The following is a 20803-nucleotide window of genomic DNA, read 5'->3' as shown; positions in this document are numbered from 1 at the left end:
TTGGTTTTGTGCAGTTCATCCCAACAAGAAGTGATCTAAAACAAAATCCTAGCAGATCCAAACCTGTTTGTTGATCTGCGTAGATTGATGTTCTTTGCAATTCTATTGCATAGTGCCTCAGCAGAACCAAGATCACACAATCGAGCTCAATGCCGCACGCAAGATCCGCACAGTTTTTTTTTTCTTCATTCAGCATAAGCTCTGTGAAATTGCAGGGAAAAACTGAAATGGCAAAAGGGTGCAGCCAGAGAAGCCCTGCCCGCCATCACCATCAAGATCAGAGAGGCTTGTGCCACTCGGAGAGTGGAATGGCAGGAAACACTCTCACCCGTGTGCAATTACTTCAGAGAGTTCCACATCTGCAGACTTTGATCTTATCACCTTGGATTTATCTGAAATTTCGGTCTTTTATTTTTCCATAACAAACGGCCGGATGGGAGGGTAGCAACAGCAGGGTTTGTTTCCACACGTGTACACGCGAGTACACTGAGTACATCCTGTATATACATGTTCCTAGTGTTAGCATATTTTAGTCACGCTTTGTTTTAAATGTTTGTTTTACTTCACTGCAGTCAGAGAATTTCAGGGTCATGTACATCCATGAGGTTTGTGATCCTATAGATCTGATAGCCATCATGGCACAATAAGCACATTCAAGAAGGGATTTTATTTGCAACAGAAAAAAAATCGGTGGAAAATCCAAAAAAGGAATGTGTTAAATTGCAATATTAAATTCCTATTCCATAACACTTTCAAAAGTGAAACACAAAATCTTTATCAGAGACAAATGTTTGTGTGTGAGTCATCAGGTTCCTGTATTACTGGGTTTGATCTGAAGCATGAGGGAGGGTTTGGAATAAGAATTTGAACTGTTTACAAACAGCTGATTGGCCTACATCCTCTTGATTTTAGTACCACGCTGCCATTCCCTGCCGATGACCCGTATCGCTGTGCACACTTCACGAAACAAAAAGTGACCATCTCTCTACACTACCATCACAGAAGAGCACCAGGTGCAGTCATTTTCTCCCTTTGATTTGTGACCATTAAAAACCAGTCCCTATGCTCACTTAAGCAAACGCTGAAAGAGCTGTATTTTGGTACCATAACAGCTTTTGAAAAAAAAATAAATGCAGAAAGCAATGCATTTGATCTCATGCATGTTCTCTGTGAAAGAGCATATAGAACGGCTCTGATCCTTGGAGATCTACTTCCTTTTGCTGTTTGATGTATGTGTCTGGTCAGATTTCCATGGCAACGGAGGCTTAAGTTGGACAATATATATATATTTTTAAGCTGGAGTACTCTACCTGTCTCTTACTTTCCCTTCCAGGCATAGACAGACCGTGCTGCTTCATAGTTTTTCCCTGGTCTTTAATTACAGCAGCCAGGAAGGAAACTCACCACGGCAACCCAAATGAGACTCGGCCTCTCTGATACAGCAATGGAGGGATAAATAAAAAAATGACAAATCTCTTCTGGTAGGTGAATGGAACAGGATTCATGAATCAAGTGCCTTTTTAGGTAGATAACTGAGCACATGTTTACATTTTTTTTAGCATGAGGCTCATTTTCATTATACCACTCATATGGTTTTTTTGGTCTTTTATGATTCACAAAAAGTCATTGTTAGGCTACATCATGTATAGGGGCACTAACATGACTGAAAGTTAGAAATATAGTGAAATATAAGCCAAGGAAACCAAAAACATACACCTGCAAGAGATCTCTAATTGGGAAAATATGGAATGGACACGCAGGGTCATACTTCCTGTGTTTCATACTTCCTGTGTTTTTATCTTTAATCTTTCTGGCCAGATTCCCTTTCCTGTATTCAGCATTTCAGGGCATTTCCTGTCCGGATCTGTGTACTCTGTTCCGTGTTTTACCCCTCCCCTCCCCACCTCGGTCCGCAGAACGGTGGTCCCGCTTGTGGAGCACGGTGTCGGCCGAATCAATCGTGATGGATGGAGGTGCGAGGACACCTCTTGATCCGCTGCCTCTGATAATAACAGGGCCTGACCGCGCCTTTCGCGGCTATCAGCCCACTCGGAGTAGACGAGGCAAGCCGCATCAATACGACTGTCAGCGCAGAGCAGCGGACCTGACAAACTGTAGCCACCGCCACCCCCAGTAGCCGCATGCTTATTCCTGCCCTGGCACTTCTCTCTCGCATGGAGCTAGGTGCTACTTTGCACGCTCTAAAAACGGCCAAAGCGGTGATGTCATCGGCTCCTTCGCAGTGAGTGTCTGGCTCCGTTCGACGGCGTTGTATTGTGCTGTATTGTCAGCCAGACAAGGGCTTGTTCTTGGCTGGCGAGGTGATGGTTTCTATCCTGTCTCTCCATCTGTTCCAATCCCCCTTCTGATGAAAAACAGCAGGGACGCTCACAATGAAGCCTGTTTACTCAGACGCACCATTGCCAGCACATGTGGTTTTAGCACCTCAGCAGTTTTGCTGGAAGGTATTTCTCAAAACGGTTAGATCCTGACCTGTAACAAATGTGTTATTCATTGGGCTGATGATACTAATCATGGGTCCATTCATACCATAGCAAAGGGTCATTCACTTTTGAAACCAACGAGTTCTTTGACATGACCGTCTTAAGATGTCTGTCCAGACTTGAAAGCTGGCGTGAACTGTATGTATCTTCTGCAAATAGTGCAGCTCAGGCCAAATTTCAAACGTGAATCCTAAATACAGTTTGAGATGATTCACTGAAATTGTTATCTAGAGGGCATGCTGACTTCACGTGGAATGATCCACTGTTCCGACACCAGGGAGAAGACTTCATGTTGTACCGTAAGCTGAAGCATTTGCAGCTTTTTCTCCCTCTGTCTTTTTCTATCTACCCCCTCTTTGTGTCTTTCCTTTTCACTCTCCCTGTCTCTCTCTTTCTCGTACTGTTTAACTCTCACCAACACACATGCGGTATCTCTACCTCTCTTTTTCTCCCTCTCTCTCCCTGTTTCCCTTTCCTTTCTCCTCAAACACACAAACACACACACACACACACACACACACACACACAAACACACACACACACACACAGACAGACACACACACACACACAGACAGACAGACACACACGCACAGGCATACAGCACCTCTTTGCCCATCTCTCTCTCGTCTTCATTCCCTCTCTTTTCTTTATTTATGTTGCTTCCCCCCCCCCCCCCCCCCCCCCCCCACAGTCTGTGTTCCTATCTTACTTTCTCTATTTCTTTCATCATGTACTGTCTTACTTACTAGCATACTAGCACCCCCCCCTTCCCTCCCTCTCCCTCTCCTGCATTCCCTCTCTGGGGGGGGGGGGGGGGGGGGGTGAAGGACAGTACAAGCTGTAACGCCGGCACTGTTGGGGGTTGGCTGGGCTGTGTTTGTGTGTGTTTTGGTGCTCTCCTCCCAGTCAACAGGGTCAGCGTTGGGGATGTACGTGACAGCAAGCTGCAGGAGTCTACATGCCTCGCTGGAGCCACAAGCAGATGGCTCCTAATTACAAGTCATTGTCAATGACACCCTGCGCTAGTCCGGCCCCGTTCACCGGTTTCCCCCCATTGGCTAAGTTAACGCATTAGGGCTATGTGCACTCACCAAAAGAGAAATACCTCATTTACATCAAATTAATAAAAAAACAGCATGCAGTGATATTATTGCAACAAGCTTTTACTTCATGGCTTTGCCTCAAACACAAAACACTGTTCTCCGAAAGGATGGGTTCTTGCAACAGGGCATGCAGTGAAATATCACGCATTTATATTTTCAATGGTTTTCACAGAAACACTTAAAGGACACCTTGAAGTGTTCTCTGATGGCATGTTATTATTTTAAACACATAAATTACAGGATCAGGCAATGAGCTGGAGACTTTCTTCCAGCTTTGGTTTTTGTTTGCAAGAGCCAATAAGGATTTGAATGTGAATCCAAGAAAAAGTGTTGTATTGTATCTCCCAAACGCCACAAAACCCACAGACCTTACAACTCTGACACAGGACAGCTTGGTACATCCAGCATAACAATTTCGAATTTTATTTTGACAGAACTAAACTTTAAGCCATTAAAAATGCATAGTAACTGTAAGTTTACCGAAGCAGATGCTGACTAGTCATGTACCAAAAAAGCCCTATATGACGTTTCCTCTACTGTATCACAGAGGAGCTGCAGTATGCCAATTTTATTACGGAATAAAATCAGAATTAAATCCTATTAAAATTGATCTGAACACTACAAAGTAGGTTTCTGTGTCAATTTTGCATGTGTCAGTTCAGACTGGCAGCATATGCCAGGAGATTGATGCTGACAGTTACTACTTGCAATGGAACCACAGTGATCCAATAGTTCTAATGTAGAGGGGCATTTTGGTCCCTGTAGGAACACTAGCAGTCTCTTTGCAAAAACAGCCATGATGACTGGTCCCATTTCAGAGCCTTCCTGTGACACGTGAGAGGATGCTTAGGGTGACTCTATGAGAAACTAAACCCAGGGATAATATTTGGTTGGACATTGGTCAGGTGCTCAGAAATCAGCCCTGAATGGGCTACTGTGGCTTGGTGTGATTTTGAATACTTTCCCTGGGTTTTACTGTCAGATACAGATCTTTCAGAAACAATAAGCATTCAAGTTCCACCAAACAGATGCTGGTGCTAAAATGATTATTGAAAGGGGTTCAATCATCATTTAACTGTTAAATAATAACTGTTCATGTTCTTCAGAGAACAGCCCAAGGTGCTCTTTAAGACATACTTTGCATTGGCATGTAGACAACCTAGACAAGTGAGGCGTATAGTTCAGTCCTCCCGGGTGACAAGGAAAAAGGTTCAACAACATTCCTCTCAGAGCTGCTGTCTGAACACTAGAACAAGAACGTGTTCCTCAAGCTCTGGACCATACATGGCAGAAACCCATTATGTATGGGGGGGGTGGGGTTCAGTGGGTTGGGGTAGTGGGGCTGCCTTTAATTCATCTCATATGTGACATTGGCTCTACCGCACACCTGCCTCAGGTACCTAAGCCATGCATCATTCCACATCTTATTCTTCATTCTGTCCCTCTGACAATACCATCTAAAAAAACATCACAGCCATACTCAGTGGGATTAATTCCTTGTCTCCTGACTCCTCTGTCAAGAGAATGTGCTATCTGCTCAACCTTTCAAAGTAACCTGCCTTTAACACTGCAGACCTATTAACTGAAGTAGAGAAAAGGCCATAAACATATTCTGCTTCTAATCTGAATGCAGGGTCATCTTGAAAACTCTTGTCCTCTCACAGGATAAGCCTCCTCCTGTTTCATACTGACAGATAAAATGGAATTAATGTCTGTTTTCTGTTTGGCCCCTGAAGCATTCTGTCCATTTTTGAAAGATTAGCTGCACCCACTGTGTGTAAAAAAGGCAGACCAACAAATACCCTGCTTATTTTACAGACTTAAATTCTCACCAAGGCTTCATGTAAATGCTCAAGGGGTTATTCCCCTGATGTAAACTCATGTTTCTACGCGTCCCCAGGACTTCTTCACGCAGTAACACCCACTCTGTGCGGCTGACTCCCGGAGCCATGCTGAGACGGCATCTTAAGAGGCAATCCGTCAGTGTGATCAACGTGCTTCGGGCAGGACCGCCGTCTGTCTCAAAGACCACCCATCCGAAAATACCACGCCGCTGGCCCTTTTGTCTCCGGACACCTCGTTACCTTGGGCTTTGACTTAGCGGTACTGGGATGCCTTCGGGTTAATGCAGCAGGTAGGAGCTTACTCTTACATCTACGTGCGGGATCTGATTGGATAAAAGCGCATTTATTATGTTTGCTACGATGTTATGCTTATATTATCTGCAGAGAAGCTGGAACGACACACGAACACAGGCGAAAAAGACAATCCACTTCTAACCATTTCTCTTCTGCTGGTTTTCAATAAATGACTGCAATGAACACACACCAACAGGTCATGCTGAAAACCCACAGCGCCAACTACTGTTTGCCAATAGTAATGACAACTCTCACACCCAAAACTCTGACAGGTGAGGCAGCATCCTCAACAGACTCCAGTTAAATTCATGGAATCTGATGGCTGATCATTACTCTGTAACCTTCTGGTTTCCTAATTATGCATACATCAGGACTTTCTCTCTGTAAATACGCTGCAAATTTGACTGGACGACATCGGGAGCCAATATAACATTTTCCACCATTTTCTCTCAGATCAATATTTTGCTTGTTTTCCCAGACTCTGATACTCTGAGAATTGATGAGCTATGCATGGTTTTGCTCAAGCAGAGAAGAAATGATTCAGAGCAGAGAGATCCAGACATGAGCAATAGGGGAAAGAGAGAATTAATGGACTACAGACATAAATAATTCATTTCCTCTATCTGCTTTAATGGGAAACAATAGCCACCTTTTGAAAATAAGAATGGTAAATGAGGTGAAAAGGGCATGTTTTACAAATGTGTGAGGCAGAAGAAAAATGTATATCACAGGATTTATGCAGTAATTCCCCTAATCTTCTATAGTATGGCATGTCCTTCACTAGCGAATCAGGAGGTAATTGGCCTCTAACAGTTTTACTCTACCAAAAATGTGTCTTTTTCCCAGGAATTCATCTCATTTAATGAAGGACTTGCCGCTTGCCATCTTCTCCCGCCAACACTGGCCCATTGCTCATATGGTATTATTAATTCAAGAACTCGCAGAGCCGGTAAATATGTTTATGTAAGACAGGCTGTAATTGTTTTGAGCTTACACGGCAAAATTCACCAGACAGTGAAGAAGGGGATAAAATATGAGGTCATTACAGATCCATAAACCATATTAATGCCTGGGATATTTCTCCGTGTTGGGCTGTTTCCTGGTGGAGGCTAATGTATGTAGCAGAACAGTAAAAAAGGCATGATGTCAGCCGATGCTCACACAGGTACAAACTGAGGTACCAAAACTGACCATTCGAGAACCAGTTACACATTCATTGACAAAACATCCTTACTGTAGTCAGGTCACGTGACCAATACTAATCTGTCTGCATTTATTGTATTTATTTATTGTAAGGAAGTCATAAAAAAAACTACCCTTTTACTGGAACAGCACTTTAAGAGTAAAAACAAGACTTGGCTGGCATGGAAAATGTCCCTAGGTTATTTATTTCAACCCCCCCTGTACTATGCACTGTGCTAATGAGTATTATTTCCTCATAAAATGAAAACACACAATGAAATCTAACCATAAAGGTTACGTAAAGGAATGCTAATTTCCACAGTCCCTGCAGGCAGTTTAAACATTTGTTTCATATTTTTTAGCATTAGGAGGAGTTTTTTTTTTTTGCTTGTTTTTCAATTTAGCTGGGCCGGATATTTCCTGGTGAAATGAAAACAGGAAAGGAGGGGGCTCCAAGCAGTTTCAGGCCGGTTACATGAACAGCAGGATGGAATTCGTACCGAGAGAGAGCGATACGCTTGCTCACGGATGTCAACGTGAACCAGCCTGAATCATGACATAAATAATAGGGAGGGGCTGTGAAGCAGTGTGGGCGGGCACAGGAAGAGAGGGGGCGGGGCCTGGCTTCAGGCCGACCGTGTGCGATTGGCGGCCGCTTCCTGACTCAGAGGTCAGTCTGAGACTCGGCGGTGTGACCTAGAGGTGCTTCCGTGCCTCGGAGGCCCCGTCCGTCAGGACGGAGCTCTTAATTAGCGCTGGGGCTCCGGGCCTCTCTCCAGCTAGCTCTGAGACGGCCTCTGCCATTTGTCTGCCCCGCGTCTCCCACCTTCCGAACTCCGCGCTCCACAGACAACGACAGGCAGGTCGCGACACCCCAGGACTGGGCTCTGACCCAAAAGCCACAGGAGCAAGACAGCCACTGGTCCGTTTCGGCCGACACATGCTTTCTGCAGGCTACTCTCCCCCATGCACCTTCGGTAATCACTCTTTGAGCAAATGCAACGATGTCCGGCGGCTACAGAGATCTGTTACAGCGGCTCCACGGAGAAGCCAGGGCACACGCCGCTTTAGGAGAGCTGCAGCCCTTCGGAAAGAGATTCCCAAAGTCTTTTTAGGAGGAGACTGTCTTTCTCAAAAACATAACGAGTAGTCTGAACAGCGGCAGGGGAGTCGAACGCATACTTTTACAACAGGCGCCTCGGGTTTACTGCCGGTGACAAACCGCTGGCCCCACAGCACAGCGCAACAAGAGACATGATTAGTTCCTTTTGCCGGGCACCTCGGTCTCGCCGAGCAAATCGCATCACTTGTTGAAACATTGCCATGCTGTTTCACCCCCGACCCCCCCGACCCCCCCCCCCCCCCCCCCGAAGGAACTGCTCATCCTCTGCTTTGCAACATTTGTTTACTGATTGCGGATACGATTCTCTCTTCACACAGACAGCGGTTTGATGTCATCCGTACCTATCTTGATCTTGCGGTGGAAGTTGATGGCGTCCACGGAGGCCGTGACGATGTTGGTCTTGCAGTGACGGGCAGCAACGATCCCGGCGACCTCGTCCATCAGCTTCATCGTCACGCCTGTGACAAACAGAAGTCCGTGTTACGTCCCGTGAACAACGAGCAAAACGCATTAAACATCAACGCAGCAGGTCCGACTGACTGACTGTTGCAATACCACTGCAGATGCAAGCAGCCAACAGCTCCCCAGTGGCCTGCCCCCTGTACCCTCCCTCCCTCAGATAAACCTGGAAACTCTGAAAATCCATGATTATGACACAGCCCTTGGCTCTTTGACAAAAAAAAAATAAAAACACTTAATGAGAGCACAATAGCTGATCCACTTTGTCCTAAAATAGGAGAAATTACATGAGCATTTACCGTAAAGATTAGGAAAAAGATTAGGCAGGGAAATCCTGATGACTCTAATGCTGGTGTAAGAGCAGTTGATCTACAGGTGAGGAAAAGATTGTTTAAAGATATGAATAAACTTAAATTTTAACTGATAAGGAAGTATCTGTAACTATCCTCATGACATACTCAAAATTAACAAAGAACAATATCAGTAATATTACTACTATTACTAGAAACTAGTAATAGTAGTAATGATTGTGGCAATAGCCATCACCATCACCATCATCATCATCATCATGGTCGTCATCATCATCATCTGCTTGCCATCTGCGTGTTCCTGCCCAGGGCAAATCACAGAGCCCACGTTTTTCATATTGTTTATTTATACAGATGGATGTTTGGCGAAGCAAGTTAAGCACCTCGCACAAGGGTGCGGGAGCCCCACCTGGGATTCAACCCTCACGGTAACGAGCCCTGTTCCTTCGCCACAGCCTCACACTGCCGAGTGTCACCCGCTGCGGACGGGGTTTGAGCTGGGATCGGTGATGATGACAGTGGCCGCTCAGAGCCGGAGCCTGAGGCCTGGCCGGCCATTACACTCCATCATTACCATCCTGAAGAGAATATGGCTGCAGGCACATGCTGCACAGCCATGCACTGTGCCAATACAAGCATTCCTCTCCGTTTCTAAAAAAAGACATCCCTAACATGACACCACGACCGATAGCTCCCTCACGCACACACCACAGCTACCTCCCCTCCCTCTCTCCTCTCCTCTCAGCTCATCTCTGCCCATCTCCTCCTATTCCTCCTCTCCCCTCCCTCATTTTCAGCTTCTCTCTTTTCGTCCGGCTCAGCATGTAAAATGAGGCAAGAGAGGGAAAGAAAACGGTGAAGTTCAATCCTTCCCCCGCTGTGGAAAAACACTCAATGAAGGCAACATAAAAGTATTATATTCGCTACGGAACTGTGGTTGAACTGAAATAACTACAGATTGAATTTATCTCCTCTGGTTTCTGGTCTGGTGCAAGACGCTAAATATTTCACATGGGGTTTTTACAGTCTATGTAACTGTGTAGTCAACTGTATTTGAAGTCCTGAATAACATACAACCGGGGCTCTTAAAAATAGTTGATTTCCCTCCGTTTTTGAACGGAGAATACTAAAACACTTTTATTAGGGCAACAAGGAAAGGGAGGTCAATCTATTTATGACAGACCGAAATCTTCACCTACAATAGCGTCTTTGCATCTGTCTGTGAGATATGTGGAAAGAAAAGTAATGGTCCTGTCTTTTTTGAGTAAAGCATTCCATTTAAAATATGACCAAATGGGCAATTAGTATGGCTTTGTCCTCAGGCTTGTATTTTTTCTGGAGAGGAGCGGCATGTCAGGATGAGGAACCATTACTCGCTTCGTTTTGATGGGAACTGTTGGTGAGGGGGGAAGGGTATTACGGTTAAAAACAATGCCTCATAGTAAAATTTTAGGGCACTATAAATAAAATATGCTTGGGAGCTGCGTTAGCCGCCAATAAACTCCAGTCAGAGCATCTAGCTTGTTTATCCTGCACACACACAAGCACACACACACACATGCACGCACATACACACACACGTGTACGTGCACACACACACACACACGCTCACACACACAACCAAAAACTGTGTTTACAGGATAAACCATGTATTCAGTTTCAGGGTCATGAGAATCGAGTGACCTATTTTTTAGACGGAGTTTCAGTCCCTCATCAGAACAGAAACCTACTGAGTCCACATCTGAAGTCCACTGATTGCTTAATTAATCATTCAACCGTCCACTCACTCAGAGTGAGTGGACGGTTGACAGTTAAATGTCTCCAGAGACATTTAACTGAAATTATCCTGGGAAGGTGAACAAACATCCAGTTGACCAATTTGCATGAACTCAGATACCTCACTTCAGATGTTGACTCACTTTCATTATCTGCTATCACTATGCTATGCTGTACAGCGAAGTTAACATGAAAACTATAAATCATTAGTGCGTGAAGTGCCGCCTGTTTATCCAGAGCTAACCAGTTACGTAGCAGACCACTAACTACTAACCCACTGACAAATACAATCACAATACTTGCTATATTCAGCCTTTAATCTCAATGATTAATTCCTGTAATTATGTCCAAGCTTCAGACGTTAGAAAAACAATGAGGCCATGAGTATGACTTGATTAGGTAAACAGATAAACGATGTTGACGGTGGATTCATTTTACCAAGGTTCCAACATACGTGGTGTGCCTTCAGTCTGAGACATTACATACCTCTCCTAATTAATTTTTCATTCCATTCTTTTGCAAAATCAGGCCCAGGCAGTGATGTGATTCCTTAATAATTGCTTAATTAACAATCGCCTAATGAATCATTTGAACACAGAGGACGGAGAGATGCCTGCAGCTGGTGCAACACAGGGCTACAGGATTTTTACGAAAGCAGTTTGTGTAATCCTCCTGGTCCTGATCATTAGCTATGGAGTGGGTTTAAGAGTACAGGACTGTCTGGGAGCAAACTGGAGAGACGAGGCCGAGGTGGGGGTTGGTAATGAAGGTATTGCTTGCAGTGCAGTTTTACAATGTGGTCCATGATTGCCGGGAGCCTGAGAGTGTGGCCACATAAAGGGGACAGTATTGATTTTTCGCACGGGCAGGTGGCCTGTGATGTATGGGTGCATCCTCGAAGACCAATCAGGGCTGTTCTGCCGGACCACCCGTATCCATTTACAGCATAATGACACAGTTACTACACCTGCAATAAGAGAATGGAGTAATAGCCATCGGTGTCACCTCTGAGTACAACAAAGCGCAGGGCAGAAGCTGGCTGGAGTTTTCGTGCAATAGGCAGACACAGTAATGCGCTCTTCTGTGGGTACTGTTGCTGCTTCCTGCTTATCCCACAATGCCTATGTCATTCTCTGTCTGGGGGGGTTAAGGGGGGATTCACTCTTTCTACAGCAGTAGAAAATATATTCCGGGACCCAACATCTGACCAAAACTATATTCTGCTACTTCAATGCTAAGGAGAGGATGCATGACGCAGACGATGCACTCACGGTCGGGCTTTCCTTACGTTTTTAGCGTCTAGCACTCAAAGGAGTCATTCGCAGTGATGATTTCAGAGCGGTCACAGCGCAGTTTCCAAAGTGCATCGCTGCCATTTCGTGTCACAGTGTATCAGCGTCGTGCGGCATCAGTGCATCGGTTTCCGTCCCTCATGTTTCAAAGAGGACCGCTGTAGGTATGTCATTACTGCATGAAGGCGTAATTAATCAGCATGAATCTCCATTGATTAGACTCATCAGGGACATTTCGTCACTGTGATTTCATATTGTTTTTTTCTTTTTTCCAATCGGAATCCATAATCTTGCAGGCTACCTTCTGCCTCCTCATGTTCTCTGCTTTGCAGAAGTGGAATGTGCAGGAGACGATACTGGAACGGTCGGCCGGTATAACAGGCCCATTCAGTGCTGAAAGGAGGCAAATTGCCAGTGACTTCCTGCGCAGAGCAGATTGCGTTCTGTCTTATTTTCCCTCTTACCTTCGAACATTTCAATTTATCAGGATTAAGTGCCTCATTAAGGGTATTCGGGATTTAGCTGCCTGGCCCACGATATTCAGAACAGATAGCGGTCAGTGAGGAGGACTTGGCAGCATCTGACAGCCATCCGGAAAACTCGGCCCTGACGCCTCATTCTCTCCTGTCCATTTGGCTCTGCAAATTCCGCCCAATGCACTCCAGGGACCATCTAAAAATGGCTAGCCAGCGTGACCAACAAATTTGGGCTGGAGGAATAATGCGAGAAGAGCAGGAGACCGCTTTACAGTTTCTGCTGCAAGACCCTAAAGCCAAAGGGACCGCTTCTATCTGCAATGAAATATTATCAGGAGGATGTTAGTGATGTATCACGTGAGATGACTATTTCCATTGCAGTGATAATACCTGTGATGAGAGGAAATGAAAGCAGACACCGTGGCACATATTTTCCACTGTCCCACTGCTGCGTTCTACAGCCCAGACACATCTGACTAATCCATGACACGTGAGGCAACCCCCACAAAACACAAGACCGCTGCTGTCGCCAAACGGTCGCCCATGGGAGTTTGGACAGCCTGTGGGACACAGGAAATGTGTGTTTATTTACAATTAGGGACATTCTCCGTTTGGCCTGTTTTAATCAGCTTCACTGTGCAGTGAGGGTGAAGGGCACTACCAGAGAACCTCTAACGGGGCAAACAGGCTGAAACCGTCGGCCTTAAATCCTCCATGTTCTCCGCTGCTTCTACGGGCTGCAGTTCATTTGTTGAGGAATTAATCGTCTCAGAGAGGAAGACAGTGGCCATAAAGTTCATTCCAGTGAGGAGATTACATTGCTAATAGCCTTGTTTTCACAGGGAGGGTTTGAGCGTTGAAGTGTTCCTCTGCAATTACGGGCCAAGCCATTAAAATCAAACGTAAAGAAGGACGAAGAGGTGGAAAAAAAAAAATGTAGGTTCTCCCCCCCCCCCCCCCCCCGCCCTTTTTCCTCTACGGCAGGAAGCCACCTTTTCATGTAATAGAGACAACACACATACAACAGTCAAAAAATGACCCCATAGTAACCGAAGTTATTTTATGCACTGTGTAGTACTGCATGAGCCGGGTCAATGCAGGAGAAGAGCTAGCGGGTCGATCCTCCCCAGCACTATGGAGACATCCCACGGGACGGCAGCGACAGAGAAGTCTGGCAGCACACAGCCCGTGTGCTCAGACGCTTATCAGAATTTTATAAATCCAGTCTACGGTTTTGCATTACTGCCCCAGAATTCACCGGTCCACTCGCCATCGTTTCACCAGCAGTCGGCTGGGGGGATGAGTACCAAATTTTCAAGATTTACATTTAGAGTAAGAAATAGATACATGCGGATTTAGGCTGAGAACCTGTGCAGTCTGGGGGCTGATTCATTGAGGACTGTGGGGATTTATCTGTGCAACCAAGGGACCCTGCATGCACGCATGCCTGGACTGACAGAGTCTGGAGGGGTACCTCAAGGCTGGGTGTACACTGTAGTTGTGAGAATACAGATAGCTTTCAGAGTCTCATACTTCTTTTCTCACACGTGGGGGGGGGGGGGGGGGGGGACACATCATGGGAGAGGATGGGCTGCTTTCCAGTTCCTGATCGCTCCCCCACCCCCTTCTGTTTCTCCTCTGACTCCTATTGCGGGGGGGGGTTTCATTTGTTTGAGGATTCAATCTCAAAGTTTTTCTTAGCGTGCATTACAAAAACAATCATTAAGTCTACTTTGCAATTCTGCCTGCGCCCCAAAAGGTTAGACCATCTGCTTGCTTGCATTTCTGAAAAGGAATACGTGGGAGTCACAGAACTGTGACTTCACCGACAGCTTGGCTGGACTGAATAGCCGTTTTCCTCCCATGGCGAAGGCCAGAGAGACTGACTGATGTAATTCCACCCCAGCTGCCCACAGGTGGGACACTGGTGACTGAGCCCCAGCTGGAAGGAAAAACAGCTATGAATGTTTTTTGGAAAGCCCAGTAGCCTTGATTACGGCCACGGCGAGGGGTCAAAACAAGAAATGGCTTCCTTGCGAGAGAACGCTGTTGACGTGGTGGGTTTTCAAAAAGCTGCACCATACTCACTCATCAGGCCACTGGATCGGTCCCGCTGCTTTCAGCTGCCGGCATCTTATCAGCCGAGCTTCTAGACTGCATGCGGTTCCACGGCCGGCCTGGCCCTGAGCTGCGCGGGTCAGACCCACTTCCAGGAGCGGCAGATTACAGCAGCGCCCCCTGGAGGAAATCCAGAGCAACAGCAGCCTTTTTTTTGGGAATGGGACAGCGCTCTGAGTTCTGGTGAAGGGCCTGTATCGCTATCAAAGGGTTATCCGTGCAGCTGTGGAGAGGAGCGCTCCTTCTTGCCATGGGCAGCTGCCAGATCAGACTCCAGCACAGCTCCTCCTTCAGGTGGGATAGGACGGGTAATTAGGAAGCCTATTAAAAGCTAAGTAGTCACCTGAGCCCTCTGTGCCATGTGAGCAAACTTTGTTAAACGCAATTTCTGGATGATCTGCGTGAGAAGATGAGCACAGGATGAGCACAGGGCCTCACAGAGGCCCCTGGTTATTATTTGTGAATTATTTATCTCTCTGGCAGACACTCCTATCCAGAGCCTGTTTATTCAGTGAGGCGTTTGCCTGGGTCTGTGAGAGCATTAGGCTTCTTTACCTGTCTGTAGGCTCGGCGGGGGAAGAGAGAGAGAGCGTGTGTGTCCGTGGTGCCGAAATGATGCTTCCACCCACAGCTCTCACATGCGGCCAGGGAGATGGTAACTTCTTCGCACGGCCGTGGCTACAGAGACATCCATTTCAGCCCCTGTGTTTCTGTCCTGGTGAAATCTCACAGTGTGGAAGCAGCGTGGCTATAACAATCTCCCTGGGAGGCAAGGATGCTATATGGCACAAACACTGACACAACTGTCTCCACAGCGAGGCTAGCCCCTACTGTGTCCAGGCCTGGACACGGTGGTGGCAAACTCACTGTAATCACTATTAATACTGTCATTTTTTATGTTGCTTTTCTTAGCAACATCCTGGGCAGTTTAGACAGCTACCTTGCCTAAGGGTAGAACACAATACCGCACCAGGGAACTGAACATACAGCCTGTAGGTTACAACCCCAGCTCCTTAAGCACAGCGCCACACTAAAACCTTCATCATTACTAACCCCCAGTGGATTCAGTTGCTCAGCGGAATCTAGCCACGCCTCTCAGGGTGCTCCGCTGTGTAATTGAACATAGCATAAGAATTTATACACAGGTGAATACAGAACTTTGTCCCCAAACACCAGGGGTGAACACAGAACCTCATCCCCAAACAATCTCTAAGATGAGGTGATGTGATCACTGTGACTAGAGAGAGGGACAGGAATATCAGGCTGGTTTGTTAGAGCCAGGTAGAGCAAGGCACTCTGGGTAAACAGCAGCCCCACCCCGGGGGAGCTAGAGGCTCTGGATAATAGGTGTGAGCACTGGAGATTGTGTTGTTCGTGAGTGGGAGTACGTCGTTCCAGCCAAACCCTCTGAAATCTCACCTTGGCACGAAAGTGCCTAGCATGGCCCCTTGTATAGAATGTGTTTGCGGTTTTCATATGCTTCTGTAATGGCTGCATGAGTGAGAATGACAACAGGAATATGGCTTTCGGGAAGGGAAGGGGGGGGGGGGGGGGGGCGGCGGGCACGATCCTCATATTGTTCTGAGGCATTTTTAGACACTCCATATTTATCTTTTCCATGCCAGGTGAAAATTGATGGGATCTCACTTCTGGATGGAATTGCGCTGGGCCCGCCCTGAGCTCTCCCACCGCCGCCCCGCGCCCTGCTGTGGTCGTGTCTCAGCACGCCCCGAGCCAATCAATTCCCCAAAAAACCGCAGCACGGGTTTCGACACGAACGCACGCAGAGTCCTCTGAGGGGGGAAAAGGCATTGTCTGAAAGGCGTCTTTGCTTCCTGCACGACACGTTCGCCACTGCGCATGTGTTCCATTTGGCCTCGGAACCTGTTGCGCTACTGTTCCGTTGAGTTGTGCTGACTCCTCAGTCCCGTACAGCTCTCTTTCACGCAGTAGGTACTGCTGCAGTTCCTCGTTAGTACAGTGGTGAGTATCCCCCGTCTGTCACGCGGGAGTCTGGGGTTTGATTCCCTGACAGGCAGCAAACTCTTTGACTACTTATATGGCTTTTTGCTTGTGTTGTACTCTTTTACATTACATTACATCATTGCCATTTAGCAGACGCTCTTATCCAGAGTGACTCACATCAATTACAGGTTTTTACAATGTTATCCATTCATACAGCTGGATATTTACTGAGGCAATTATGGGTTAAGTAGTTTGCCCAAGGGTACAGCGGCAGTACCCCCGTGGGGAATCGAACCGGCAACCTTTCAGGTACAAGTCCTGCTCCTTAACCACTATGCTACTCTGCCTCACTTGTAGGTCGCTTTGGATAAAAGTGTCTGCCAAACGAATAAATGTAATGGATTGCCATAGTTGGGCTGATATTTAAAAGCTGGGGTCCTGCAATAAGAAGGGGTCAGAGCAGTTAACCCGGCCAGGCCAGCATGCAAACCACAAACTTTAGGGAGGGGACACTGAGAGGGGCCTGCGAGCCGCACTCTATTAGACTTAAATATCAGATCTCCATTAGAATCCCATTCCCTGGGATTGCATTAGGAGTGGAGATTAACAGCAAGGCCCCCAAGGGGCTGGTGCTTTTCGGCCTCAATTCGCGTGGAGAGATTGTCATCTACCGCCCGGAACGGCCTGAACAATGTCGGCACGACTGAGAGAGCTCTCCCGCTGGGAATTAAGAGGGCCTTTAATAACTGCGAAGGAAGGGGGAAAGCGCTGAAATTCAATTATTTTAATTATTCTGAAGAAGAGCGATCCTTTCCGTAACCCGCGTTGCTTCCGTAAACGGTAGGCTATATAACTTTTAAATGCGAGCTCTGTAAGGCGCTCTGATTCAGGGGGTCTGCTTGGCAAATGAGGGATAATTTGGCCTTGTGGAGTAGAATGCATGATGGAGTGAGCTCTCTGAATTCTCAGGGCCGCACTTCCAAACAGACGTTTAAAACCATGTGAAACGGAGCATTGCAACAAGGCCCAGGCAAAACGCGCTGCACTCCTGCTCTTGCCTTCCAATGAGAACGGCTCGTTTTCCGATCTGAAAGAGCGAGATAACACGGCCGGGATTCTCTCCTCGCACCTGCATCAGCACTCTGGAATCTGGAATTTTGACTCCAGGTTAAATGCAGTCTCTAAAAAAACGGGCTTCCTAACAAATCCCAGCCCAAAGTACTCATCCCACCGGCTTCAGGATTCCAGTTCTGCAGTTTCTACAGAGTAACATCGCTTTACTGTTTGCAGCTAGCACCGCACGCATTTAACAGACAGCTCAAGTTTCAGAGCACAAGACAGGCCTCTCTCTGTACACAGTTGCTGTCGCTGGGTAACAGATGAGAAGAAAATCAAGGAAGCATCTCAGCAGCAAAATTGGTGTTATCCTCAAGGTGATGCTTGGATTAAGGAACCGGCCCCGAAACCAGAGCTTTGCAGGTTCTAGTCCCAGGTGGGACGCGACTGCTGTACCCTTGAGCGAGTGACTTAACCCAAATGGTTGCAGTAAAATTACCCAGCTGTACAAATGCATAACATGTTCAATTTCAGTTATGTAATTTGCCCTGAATACGGGTGGCTGACAGGCAAATAAATAATAAATGTTGTACCTGTTATTCTTGCCGTGTAATTCTGTATTATTTACAGCATTACTACACCAATTTATACTCTCTTACTAAAAAAAGGAAATCTTGAGTAACTCGCTATGCTAAAATTAGGCACTGAAACAACAGAAATTCCTTTACGCCATACTATTGTATCACAGGAGAAAACAACTTTCCATGATATGGTGTCTTTCGTGGGCATAATCATAATTCATAAAGAGAGGAACAAAGCAATTTGACCATTTTTTTTCAGACCAGCCAAGTATAATGTTATTGACTGCAATGGATGGGAATGATGCTGTCTATCTTAAATATTTTTTGTTGGAATATGGTCACATACTGCTATTTTTGTGTCTAGACAGGCTTGCTGTAAGACATTGTAACGTTTCAACTAAACATAATACACACACATTTAGAGTTTCATATTAAAGCACACTCCATTTCCCTTATGCATCCACTGACTCCGTGGTTGTGAACACAGCAAAGCATAATATTCTGAGTGTAACAAAATATGAATATGTATATTTTAAATACACGGCACATAGGTTAATGCACCGCATTTCAGAGTGGGCCTATTTCAAATGTTGCTGTCCATATTACGCCATCAGAATCTCACAGTAATGGACCTGCTTGTACAGCTCCTCTCTCCCTCTCTGCCTCCAGAGCTCTTCTCTGTAGATGGAGAGTTTATGACTGACACCTATGCACAAGCCACCCATCTCTGGGGGATAGAGAATGCACGCAATTACATTATGCATGAGCAAAGCTAGGCATGGATTTGTCATGCAAGATTATATTTTTTGTCCCACAGTTCATGGCAAACTAGAACATTTGCTGTGATGGTGATGAACACTTCTGTCCACGAACTGTTTGCTTATCTATTTGTTTACTTGTTTCATCCATTTGGGATCTTTATTCATTTATAATCTGTTATGACTCATGCATCTGTCTATTATTTCAGAACTTACTGCATCATGAAATGATTATACAATGACTTTTTTCCTGCCTCACAGATTCAATAAATTATCTAGAGTAATCTTCTGTTTTGTACCAGGGTGGTGTTTTCATTTTTGCTCCTCATGGTTAATGGTTTAGGGCTTTCCATTAAGTTTTACATGGCATTAGAATAAAATGGCCATAATAAGATGCAAAACACATAATAAATTTCACAATGACAGGTCATTCTATGGAAAAGCATGACTGGTACACAGATATACTGTAATTCACAGAACCGCGCAGCATCCATCTTGCACACACAGCACTGACGACTTCACAAAACACTGAAGGAACTTGGAAATGTATGGACTCTGATGCCTTGGGGTTACCTGGCTTCCACATAAAGCTGGATACCCAAAGTGAGAGCAGCTTGCTCCTCTATGCTTCTGACAAATGTAGGAAAGACGTGTGCCTGTCTCCCTGAGAGAGAGAGGCAAATGTAGGAAGGACGTGTGCTCGTCTCCCTGAGAGAGAGAGGCTGTCAAACACAGGAGAGCACACAGCACCCCCCTGGGAGCCTGGCTCTGGGGTTCTCCTGGTGAGAACAGCAGTAATAGAACAGTTGGCCATTTAATTCCCGTGGCTAATTAGCTTGTTCATTTTATCATTTATTCTTTCAGGGAATAAATAATAAATAATGATGGTCTCCACATTTTCAAAATTCTCTGATTGCTGTCCAGCTGTTTCGTTATCGGAAGCTGGGCAATGTCATCATGTTACCATGTAACTTGCTTAGCTAGGTTAAAGGGCTCTAAGTTACTGAATGCTGAAAGTTGAAACTGAAAGTCATCACATCATGGATAATAGTTCTAAAATGTTCAAACAAAATGTTCCTTTGCCGAAGTCAGTCATGTTTATAGACTGGCATTGGTGCTACACTATAGTTTGCAGAATGATAAAATAATTGTAACAAAAAGGTAATGCTATAAATATATGAATATCTATGTCTGAAAAAAAGTAAACATTTCTACATTAATATTTCTGCCAAAGAACTTCTATAGATTATTTTAGAAGAATGTTATCTAATGTCTTAAGATGCAGGCAGTTAAAGATATACTTAAAGTATACTTTAAGTAATACTTTAAGATAACCAGTTCTAATACTTAAAGATAACCAGTTCAAATAATTTCAGTAAATAATTATTTTAAAAAAAAATTAAATTTCAGCCTCGTGAAATCTGATCAAGCTGTGTCATAGTGCTGGTGTGTCAGAATTACTGTGATCAGATCTGGGACAGACTGGCCAATTTTAACCCCTGCTATTACCATGGTAAGAGTACTGAATGACACATCCAAGAATGTGAACTGCGCATGGGACAATGCCTCCAAAAAGTTACTGTTTTTAAGAAAATGCTTCAACAACAACCAGCTCAAGTTTACCTGCAGTTTCTAGTGAAGGTCCCAGAAGCCACCTCTGTGATTTTCACCCCCCAGCCGCTACTACTGCTGGGGGAGTGCAAACTGGCTGCTGAAGGCTGTTCATTAACCCAATTGTCAGAGGACAGAGACAGCGGTGGGAGTGGGGGACACAATACACAATTCGGGGGGGGGGGGGGGGGGGGGGAAGCAAAATAACTCCAGAGTGACAACTCCCGTATGTCACACCGGTGTTTTTATCCTAGGTGTTTACTAATATTAAAAGTCAAATTTTGCTTTTCGACCCCTAGGGAGCATGGGTGTGTGTGTGTGTGCGTGTGTGTGTGTGTGTGTGTGTGTGTGTG

General features: G+C 45.7%; 1 protein-coding gene across 2 annotated transcripts in view; it reads right to left on the bottom strand.

The window, feature by feature from the left end:
- The window catches only part of acot7 (acyl-CoA thioesterase 7), an 86616-nt gene that overhangs the window by 19624 nt on the left and 46189 nt on the right, over positions 1 to 20803 (bottom strand). For both annotated transcript variants that reach the window (XM_036533840.1, XM_036533841.1), the window contains exon 8: positions 8392 to 8508. In XM_036533840.1, the coding sequence (XP_036389733.1) occupies positions 8392 to 8508 (117 nt within the window). The remainder of the gene's footprint in view (positions 1 to 8391; positions 8509 to 20803) is intronic.

The sequence above is a fragment of the Megalops cyprinoides genome, chromosome 7 (assembly GCF_013368585.1).
Source record: "Megalops cyprinoides isolate fMegCyp1 chromosome 7, fMegCyp1.pri, whole genome shotgun sequence".
In the NCBI taxonomy this organism is placed as follows: domain Eukaryota; kingdom Metazoa; phylum Chordata; class Actinopteri; order Elopiformes; family Megalopidae; genus Megalops; species Megalops cyprinoides.
This window is presented reverse-complemented; position numbering and strand designations above follow the sequence as displayed.